The sequence below is a fragment of the Montipora capricornis genome, chromosome 6, assembly GCF_036669925.1.
Source record: "Montipora capricornis isolate CH-2021 chromosome 6, ASM3666992v2, whole genome shotgun sequence".
In the NCBI taxonomy this organism is placed as follows: Eukaryota; Metazoa; Cnidaria; class Anthozoa; order Scleractinia; family Acroporidae; genus Montipora; species Montipora capricornis.
The window spans coordinates 867949-877948 of record NC_090888.1 but is presented as its reverse complement, the minus strand read 5'-3'; the positions used below and the strand labels follow the sequence as shown (position 1 = coordinate 877948).

Here is a 10000-nt window from a genome sequence, read left to right as displayed (position 1 = left end):
GATGTTAGTCACCATGGGCAGTATTCAATTGGAAGAATTTTACCCTGCTGTAGCCGTATCAGCACTCATGAGGATTGTCAGAGATCCCTCTCTTTCTAGTCACCACACTATGGTTATCCAGGTTGGAGAAAAGAAAATGTTATCACACCATTAAGGCTACCCTTATGTTAATTAGAGACATGGGTCATAATACTATTTATAGTGCTGCAATATAACCCGCATCTTTTCGTAATTTTATTCTGAAGTAAACAACACCTTTTTCTGTACTCTTTTACTGCTTTAATGATTATTGTTATTACAACTGTATAATAGTTTTAGTTTTTACTTGTGTTTGCATTGATTGTTTTCTGTATTAATTAATTTTATTTCTTTTAAAGTTAAGGGGGTAAGGTGCATAAACAGTATCAATGATATTTTTTTGTAATATGACTGTTTTTTTGCACAGACTACAATGACTTAATGATGGCATGTAAGATGTTTTTTCTCAATATTTTTCTTATTCCTTGTCTCTCCAATAGGCTGTAACATTCATTTTCAAGAGTTTAGGGATGAAATGTGTCACTTATCTTGCTCAGGTATTTTCATCTTACTCTTTCTTTTCTACACAGCAGTCATTCTTCCTCTTGATTTGAAATGCGCCTTTTACAATTTTGCATGAACAGTTAGTGGATTTCAAGTGAACCGGATGGATTCTAATGAGACCTTGATAACGTTTACTTCATGTTTTCATCTCCTTAAACTTGTAGATTATGCCTTCATTTCTCAATGTCATCAGAACTTGTGATCCATCATTCAGAGAGGTAAGTCAATAAGGATAATAATATTATTCTTGTAGTATGTTGAGGTATCATGTCATTGGAAAATACTATTAAGGACGGTGCCTACTATTGTTATTGCGCATACGTTCTGCACATCTCCAGATACTCGGATTTCCTATAGGTGATGCTTACTAATGCAGGAATATTTTTGCGCGGTTTAAAACTATCCGGAGAAAGTAGATCTTAGTAAGTACTCTTGGTATCCAAAAAGAAAATTGGGGTAACCATGCACTTTTGAGAGATAATGAAGCTTCAATTTGAGAAAGAACGCCATACATTGCTTTGTATTTTTTAGCTTTTTACAAATATTGTCCATGAATTATCTTTGAAAAATGTGTGGTTACCCCCAATTTTCTTTTTGGATTTCAATAACACTTGTTAAGATCTACATGTCCTGCATAATCACAAACCGGGGAAAAAAATATCTTTAATTAGTAGGCACTGTCCTTAAGCCATCAAATGAGTAAAACTTCATATTTGTGGAATGGAACATCTGATCAGGTATGGGCTTATTGGTCAGAGGGAGGAAATTCAGCTTTAAATCTTGTTAACCAATAACTTTTGATACAGTGTAGGTTCTTAATAGATACATTGAAATTGAAACAAATCCATGTCTAGGAAGTTAACACATTTGTTTTCTTTGCAGTTTGTGCTGCAGCAACTTGGAGTGTTGATATCAATCGTCAAACAACACATCAGAAATTACTTGGATGAAATTTTTAGTTTGATAAAGGTGGCTGTACTACTTTTGTTGTGTTTTCATTACTGTTGCAATTAATCTAGAGAGGTTGGAACGCAATAAGGATTTCTTCTCATCTTGGCACCTTTGCGACTCCACTGGTGGTCTTGTGTGCAAGGAGAGCAAGTGCTGAGTTCTGTTTCTAGACTGAGCAGCATACATGTATCTGGGTCTCAGTTTTCCCTCTCTCTCATTACCTTTTTGGACCTTGAACATTTTAAGTAGAATGTCACAGAATGAAAGAAATATGTGCTCTGTGTTATTTTTTAGGAATATTGGATCCTTAATAGTCCAATGCAGACGACAATAATTTTGTTGGTGGAACAGATTGTCACTGCACTTGGGGGAGAATTCAAGGTAAACTGATGAAAAGTCATGGTTTTAATTGGATTCTTGTGTGGAATGCAATTGAGTGGAATCATAACACTTGTAGTATGTGAGATAATTTTATTGATAGAATGTAGAGATTTTAACTGATCCAGTTTTGAATTACACATCTGAACACATCTCTTCAGACTGTAATATCAAATTATCATCTCTGATTGGTCTAGAAACATCCAGTCATTTTACTGCTTTTTTTGATCTTGTAGATTTACCTGCCTCAGATCATTCCTCAAATTCTCAAAGTGTTTATGCACGACAATAGTCCTCAAAGAAGTGTGACTACAAAGGTAAGTTTTCCTCAATCTAGTTTTGATTAGTTATAACTAGGCTGGAAAAAATACTATTGTTTAACGTGAGTGAAGCAATACCAAACAAATTTAATGGTTTGGTTTGAGCATAGTTAGTTTCAAATCGCAGACAAAGGCATGTTTTTTTTTAAGTTCGCGATTTTCATAACCAGTCTCTCTTTCTACTTACTATGGTTTGAACTGGTTTAACATTGTCGGCTGGCCATAATTTGATTTGATTTGCAGCCTCTCCCTCATTAAAAGTGATCTTTAGGTGACCACCTGCTCAAGTGTTCAGTTCGTTTCAGACATATCAGTTTCTGAGGTGAAGATATTTTTGACTTTGCATGTTCTGATTGGAAGACCTTAGACAGCAATGACCAGAACCAGGTTGTGGACCAGCAGTTTTCGTTAAAACAATGGTTTGCTGTGGGTGCTTAGTCTCGCGGGCTCAGAAAACTTGGTTGTGGTCATTGTTATTTAAGGTTTTTCGTTCTGATTGGCCAACTTTTCCTTGAGGTGTTACTGGTACCTACTCCTCTACTTTGTCAACCTTGAACCCAGGCTCCCAAAACAAAATGGAAGGAAAAAGAAAAAGAGTCTGCATTCAAGATTATTAAAGTGTATCATGGCGCCAGAGGAAAGTTGAGCTGTCTTTGAAAATGAGCAAACTCTGTTTGCAGGCTGAGTGACTTTATCAATTTAGCTGATTCAAAAGTTTCAAACTGAGTTTGCTTCACTCTCCACTCGCCCAATACCAAGTTTCCTTTCTGGATAATCAAAGCACAAGTCAATATTGTTTTTGCAGAAATAGCTCGCAAATTAAAATGCACTGTTTCTTTATGTAATTTACAAATCTTGTTATATGCATTTTTTAGCTGTTAAATGCTCTTCAGATGTTTGGATCCAGCCTTGATGATTACCTTCATCTGCTTGTTCCACCTGTGGTCAAATTATTTGACAGTTCCGATATTCCCCTTACTGTCAGAAGGTAAGTTTGTATCTTGACACTCGCAATCCACCACAACGATCAAAATACACTCCCGTAGGCGCTTTCCGGGCCAATAAAACGTAATCAACAACAGAACAGAACAACAACTTTACTAATCCCAACTGAACAGAGGCAAACCAGTTGGCTATTTAGAAGTGCAGTTGAACCAGGGCCTACCAGGATCAAATTCAATGGGTGTACAGAACAGATCCCTAACCACTGGGGCGCACTTCCTCGTGACTGGCCAAACTGCTTGATGACATTAACAAACAAACCTTTGCTTTTCAAATTGTAGTATGACGATGGGGTAGCGTAATTGGAGATCATTATGAGCATAATAAAAGTGTTTCTGTTATTAAATGGCTTCCAAGGTACATGGGCCTTAATAACACTGCGACCATGTTGAGTCCTGAGGGATTGAAAACTTTTGTTTTGCCCTAACGAAACTCGTTCCCAAACATTTCAACTCTAGGCTCGGGGTACGAAATCTGTAGGCCACTTTGGAAAATACCATAATACTCTTGGTTTGTCCCCCCAAATTTTGCATGAGCATTGTTTTTGTTTTCTCTTCCAGGGACCATTGTAAGTCCCAAGAGAAACTGGAAACAATGCTTATGCAAAATTTGGGGGAACAAACGAAGAGTATTGTCGTATTTTTACTGAAGTGTCATGTTGTCTGTGGTCAATATGGCCGCTGCGCGAAAGGCCCATTGTGCACACCGGGTATGATAGTTTGCTCCTTTAAGATAGTGGCACCCCACTAACATCTACTAAACAGTTGGGATTAAATAGACATCCAAAGGAATCGTTGCTCCTTTCCCACCAAACATCAGCTGTAGATTGTAGTCTTTTTTACTTAGAGTCTTATGCCATAGCTAGAGGAATTTCTCTGTGAAGAAGCTTACATTATCAACGTACTCAGAATTAGGAGCATGCTACCATTTGCTGACGAGAAGATTTGCTTGCTGTGTTATAATATTGCATCCCAGCTTCCTAAACGACGAACGTTTTCACTCCATCTCAAATACCAATCTGTCCTGATTTGTACCATCTGTTAGATGTGCATTGGAAACCCTGGATCGTCTCAGTGAGTCCCTGGATCTCATAGACTTTGCCTCGCGTATCATTCATCCAATCATACGAACACTTGACTCGTGTTCTGAGCTCCGCAGCACAGCAATGGATACGTTGTGCTCTCTGGTGTTTCAGCTGGGAAAACAATATTCTACTTTTATTCCTACGGTCAACAAGGTAACATTGATAAATTATTTGAAATTGAGTGTGCATGTGCTTCGTGCCACAGGCATATTAGGATTAGGGTGTTCGAGATTCAAATCCGAGAAGTTCTCGCTCTCCTTTCCGATGCCCCTTGGGGGCTCTGTGCTCCCTAAAGGGTTATACTGAAGGAGGCGAGGGTGAAGATAAGCTGACATTACAGACTACCAATGTAAAATAGTGTGTCAAGTGGCATCGTATTAATTCATGATTAATTCAAGTGGCATGATTGGTTTATATACTGCTACAAGTGCTATAAAAGGTAACCTGAGAAAAAAGCCTCTTTGGTCCTTCTTATTTCTTTAATTATGTGCGCTACTCTAATGGTTAACATCATAGTAATTAAGACAGTGCAGCCAACAATAATTTTCTATATTGTGGCTTGTAGGTCATCGTAAAACACCGTATTCAGCATCAGCGTTATGACATTCTTATTTGCAAGATTGTGAAGGTTAGTTTTTATTGCTTTTTTGTAAGTATAAACTGTGAACAAAAAATCTCACGGAGGAAAAAAGTACAAAACGAACTTTTTGGCTTTTAGTTATTTTGCGTGTAGTTATCTCCATTTTGTTTGGTCTGTTTTAGAGCCCATTTTTGTTGGACTGGGAAAATGAGGTGCTTGCTCGTAGACAGAAGGCTGGCAGAGGCAACCTTGCTGATGACTCAGCCACCACTGCTGCTATCGAAGCTGCAAGCATCAAGAAGCTGACATTTAAAGCAGACAGTCTTCAAAGAGTAGGGAAACGTTCATCTTATTTTTCACTGAATTTCCTGTTCCAAGCTCTAAGATGCTGAGCAAAATGTTGCGCTCCGTTACATCTTTCCTTTTGCAAAAAAACCTTCTCTTCCTTTCAATCTGTACACTCGGAAAAGCCCAGTTTTGCAAATAATATTTTCGGTATTTTTCGATGCAATAAGACATGAAATGCTATATTTATTTAGGCCTGGGGAGCGGCAAGATGTGTGTCAAAAGATGATTGGATGGAATGGCTGCGAAGATTAAGTGTTGAACTGCTGAAGGAGTCACCTTCCCCTGCCTTGAGATCCTGCTGGGCTACAGCACAGACTTACCCACCCCTTGCAAGGTATAATATGAGAGCTGTTTCAGTTGAGTGTCCAAAGTGACTATATGGTAATCTGCTTCTGGTCTGTCACATGGAGGTGGGTCAAAATTGTGGAACGTCTCAACCAATTAGAAGCAACACGCATTTTTGGCTGAGCTCTTGCTTGTTCTCTGCATTGTTGACGTCCAATTGAGAAGACCAACGTTTTGTGTTTTGAGAGAGCCTGTTTGGTTTTGTGTAGCCATTTTTTCTAACATATTAAATGTCTTGTTTTAGGGATTTGTTCAATGTGGCGTTTGTGTCGTGTTGGTCTGAGCTTCACGAGGAGCTGCAGAATGAATTGGTGAAACATTTAGAAATGGCACTGGAATCTCAAATCCCAGAAATCACTCAAACGCTTCTTAACCTTGCAGAGTTCATGGAACATACAGAAAAGGTACGATTTTGGCTCAGTGGACGTACAAGTACAAGAAAACAAGTGAATATTTATCGAATGTGGCTGTGGTCACAATTTATCAAAGTGCCAGACCGCAGATTAAGCCGGACAATGTAGGATCAGTGGAATTCTTCAGTTAATTTTACTTGATTTTCCAATCAAGGATGGGAGATTCCCACAAGGTTTCTGCCCTTTACTTTTCACTAAGTTTTTTTGTATCCTTTGATCTAAAAACGTTAGCAAAGCCATCTTCTTGATTATTGTTTCACTGATTCACGATTAGCTGTATGGGCTTTCGAACAACTGGTCCGAGATTTATTTATGAATTGTGTTTTTTGAATCTAGATTTAATTTCTTTCTAAACATCTTGGAAAAAATCGTCGGGATAAATCGTGATTGTGGAGATATACTCAAACGACCTCTTAATTTAGCATAACCGCAATTTTTTCGAACATAATCTTGCCGAGCACCTCTTTATATGGCAGTGCCATGTTTCTAAAATGTTTTTTTTTTTCAAACATACAAATCTCCTAAGTTTAAAAATTAATGTAGTTTTCATTCACTTGCACTAACTAATGTTGTTATTTCAAGGGTGCACTTCCTCTGAACAACGACCTCCTTGGCGAGCAAGCTTCAAAATGCCGAGCATATGCTAAAGCTTTGCACTATAAAGAAGAGGAATTCCACCGAGGACCAACCACGGAGACTTTAGAGGCCCTAATAAGGTACAAGAAAGCAGTTTACTCTCATATGTAGAGGCGCTTGTGTTTTTTCGATGTTTCACTGACAGTGGAACCTCTCCTTTGGGACACCTCTATTCAGGGGATACAGAATTTGGTCCAGGAAAAATGTTCATACTAATCTTTGACTCCAACCTAACCTCCATTCAGGGGACCCCCATCCTGGTCCCGAAGGTGTCCCTTGGAGGTTCCACTGTATTTCAAAAGTCGAGGGCGATAAATTTAAAACCCAGTTTTTCGTTTTGTTACGGCATAAAGCGCACATCACCTACCGAAGAGGCGCACTCTCTGGTGATGCAAATGGTGTAAGCTTGCCCATGTGCGTGACAATATTTTCCCTAAACGTTGTCGTGTGTCGACGTTTGTATCAGAAGTTTGCTCTCGAAAGAAGTCGCGTCAAGTAAAGGCTACGTGTGGCCTGTTGTTGAATAAAGATTCGGTTAGGTGGTCAATGAGGTAAGAATTTTCCATGTAATGGCTGTGTGCGCACAAACACACCGATAAATCCGCCCAAGCATCACTCTGTTAAAAGAGTTAAACTACGCTCTATACGTTGTGGTTTCCTTGCTAAGAAAAATCAACCATTATACAGTCCCTACAAGAATCAATAACCTTGCTTTACTGTTTTCTTTAGTATTAACAACAAGCTTCAGCAGCCTCAAGCAGCTCATGGTGTGTTAGTGTACGCCATGAAGAATCATGGAGCTGATGTGGTAAGGATGCTTGAAACGAAGTTTCACTAAAGTTGGAATTGCAAGAGAACTGGCAACGTGGTGAACCACTTTTAGTATTCAACTCTTCATTACATTGTACACACGTATACAGCACACCGTAGGTGATTTGAAACAAACCCAGCGAGTATATCGCCGTATTTGAAGCATCATCCCTTGCAGCTATTTCCGCCCTTATTTGGTATTTGCTAGTTGGTTTCTTATTTGTCATTCCTTTTTGATATCTTTGTGGCCACTGACCATCTCAATGACGGAGGAGAATAATCTTTGTGAAATGGTATATGGCACAACGCATTCCCTAAAAAGTGAAAAAAATAACATTCAGATTTAAAAACTTTTACTGATTCCCAAAAATAACTAAGAAGCTGAAAATGTCCAGAATTTTTACGGGACTCAAGTCGCAAGCTGATCTTTTGTCTCCTTTTTAGAAAATCAAGGAGCGATGGTACGAGAAGTTACATGACTGGGAGCAAGCTTTGGAAGCTTACAACAAGAAGCTGCTTCAGAATCCAGAGGACATAAATCTTTCTCTAGGGCGAATGAGATGCCTTGAGGCGTTAGCAGAATGGTGAGTGAAGCGTGCGGTAATCACGTGATATGTTGTATAAAGACCCGGATGTGGGATTGTACAGCTCTGACATTAAACCATTGTTTACTCTGCAGGGGTGAGCTTCACCAAGTTGCCGTTGAAAAGTGGCCGGTAGTAAATGACGACATCAGACAAATGATGGCCAGAATGGCCGCGGCTGCTGCATGGGGACTGGGTACGATTTTTTTCTTTTGAAACAATCCTGCAAGTGGAAGCGCTCTGGTTCAAGTTCAACATCACTCGGTCTTCAACTGATAGGCGCTCGTCCGTTTGGCAGGGCAATTATGGCACCTTCAAATAAAAGGAAAGATTGCAACCGTCTGTTGGTGCTCATCCTCAGGAAATTTAGCTAAGGCATCTTCGCAATGTGTTCTCAAGTGGATTTCTTACTCTTAATAACGAAAATTCCGTCATAAAAACCCTAACCCTCACACTTCCCTGTTGCATGCGAGATAGAACGAAATCATTTCACTACCGTATCGTATGAAGTGTAATGTATTGAAATGAAGTGATCCGCTTTGCCCTTGCTCTCAGGTAACTGGGACAGCATGGAGGAGTATACTTGCATGATTCCACGCGAGACTCAAGAAGGGGCTTTCTACAGAGCTGCTCTTGCCTTGCATCAAAACCACTTCCAACAAGCACAAGCTGTATGTGATTATACTTTCCTAAATTGTACTTCACAAACTCATAGCGGTTTCCAGCAGTATGTCGACGCTAGTTTCGCAAATTTTGGCTTCCTTTATAATCCCGACCCCAGTTGCTGAAACGATCAATAGCGCTATCCGCAACCTTGTTCCCAGGGTCTTTCTTCTCTGCCTCCATTTTTGTTGCAGAAAAGAGGAACCCTGGGAACGAGATTGCGCTGTCCGCCGGATAAATCAGTATCCAGTGGATAAGTAATAGCGAAACCAATTGCGCTGTCCATTGGATAGTGATTTATCCCTTGGATAGCGTTGTCCACCTTTTGAACAACTGGGGCCTGGCCCACAGTCTCAGCCAATCAAAAGCAAATCAATAATTGTGATTGGCTAGCACGGATTTTCCCGCCTACTTTCTTTGCGTTTTTATTGGACCATGGTTCATTTGATTGTCTCTTTGTGTTGTGATTGGCTTAAGTAACGTATTTATTTTTAATTCTACGGCACTCGAATGAAACCATCAGGATTTAGAATACTGTTTGCTCTGACTAGCGGTTAACATGTTGTGATTATAGAATATACAACGTCAGTGGCTTCATAGCTCAGTTGGTTAGAGCGTCGCACCGGTATCGCGAGGTCACGGGTTCAAACCCTGTTGAAGTCCTGAAATTTTCAGGCTTCTCTACGCAATTGCTAAAAATTGCGTTCATATCTGCGAGGATCATAACTTCACTTGATTTCATATCCGTAGTTCAATATATGAATCATTTCATGTATAATTTTGTTCCCTGTTGTTTTTCTTTGGACAGTGCATAGATGCTGCACGCGATGTGCTTGACACGGAATTAACGGCAAGAGCTGGAGAGAGTTACAACCGAGCTTATGGGGTAAGAAAAAGTTGATCAGAATATCTGAGTCTCTCCAGTTTTTTACTGTGTTCACGGTTGTTGGTATATTGTCAGGCAATGGTCAGTGTACAGATGTTATCTGAGCTTGAGGAGATTATTCAGTTCAAGCTTGTACCCGAGCGAAGAGAAGCCATCAAGCGAACATGGTGGAACAGGCTCCAGGTAAGAAAATTAATGAGATGGTGGCAACCACTAAGCAACGGCAAAAAAAAAAATGTTTGAAAGAAGCCGATCCACCCCAACAACGCTAACAACAATTAGAAATCAAAGGAACAGTAGTAATATGTCGCGACGTAACGAAATTCACAAACCACATTTTTTTTGGCTTCCTTTCTTAAGTGAAACATTCATTACTTAACAACCTTTTTTCGAAAGAAAGAACAATATCCCGGAACCG

General features: G+C 39.6%; 1 protein-coding gene across 1 annotated transcript in view; it reads left to right on the top strand.

Moving 5' to 3' along the window:
- The window catches only part of LOC138051115 (serine/threonine-protein kinase mTOR-like), a 43648-nt gene that overhangs the window by 17865 nt on the left and 15783 nt on the right, over window positions 1-10000 (top strand). The window contains exons 24-42 of the mRNA XM_068897260.1: window positions 1-121; window positions 519-575; window positions 747-800; window positions 1465-1551; window positions 1828-1914; window positions 2148-2228; window positions 3107-3219; window positions 4278-4470; window positions 4883-4945; window positions 5080-5229; window positions 5437-5579; window positions 5835-5994; window positions 6586-6719; window positions 7369-7447; window positions 7894-8033; window positions 8129-8229; window positions 8589-8704; window positions 9505-9582; window positions 9658-9765. The exon at window positions 1-121 is cut by the window's left edge and continues 19 nt beyond it. Of these exons, the coding sequence (XP_068753361.1) occupies window positions 1-121; window positions 519-575; window positions 747-800; window positions 1465-1551; window positions 1828-1914; window positions 2148-2228; window positions 3107-3219; window positions 4278-4470; window positions 4883-4945; window positions 5080-5229; window positions 5437-5579; window positions 5835-5994; window positions 6586-6719; window positions 7369-7447; window positions 7894-8033; window positions 8129-8229; window positions 8589-8704; window positions 9505-9582; window positions 9658-9765 (2065 nt within the window). The remainder of the gene's footprint in view (window positions 122-518; window positions 576-746; window positions 801-1464; window positions 1552-1827; window positions 1915-2147; window positions 2229-3106; window positions 3220-4277; window positions 4471-4882; window positions 4946-5079; window positions 5230-5436; window positions 5580-5834; window positions 5995-6585; window positions 6720-7368; window positions 7448-7893; window positions 8034-8128; window positions 8230-8588; window positions 8705-9504; window positions 9583-9657; window positions 9766-10000) is intronic.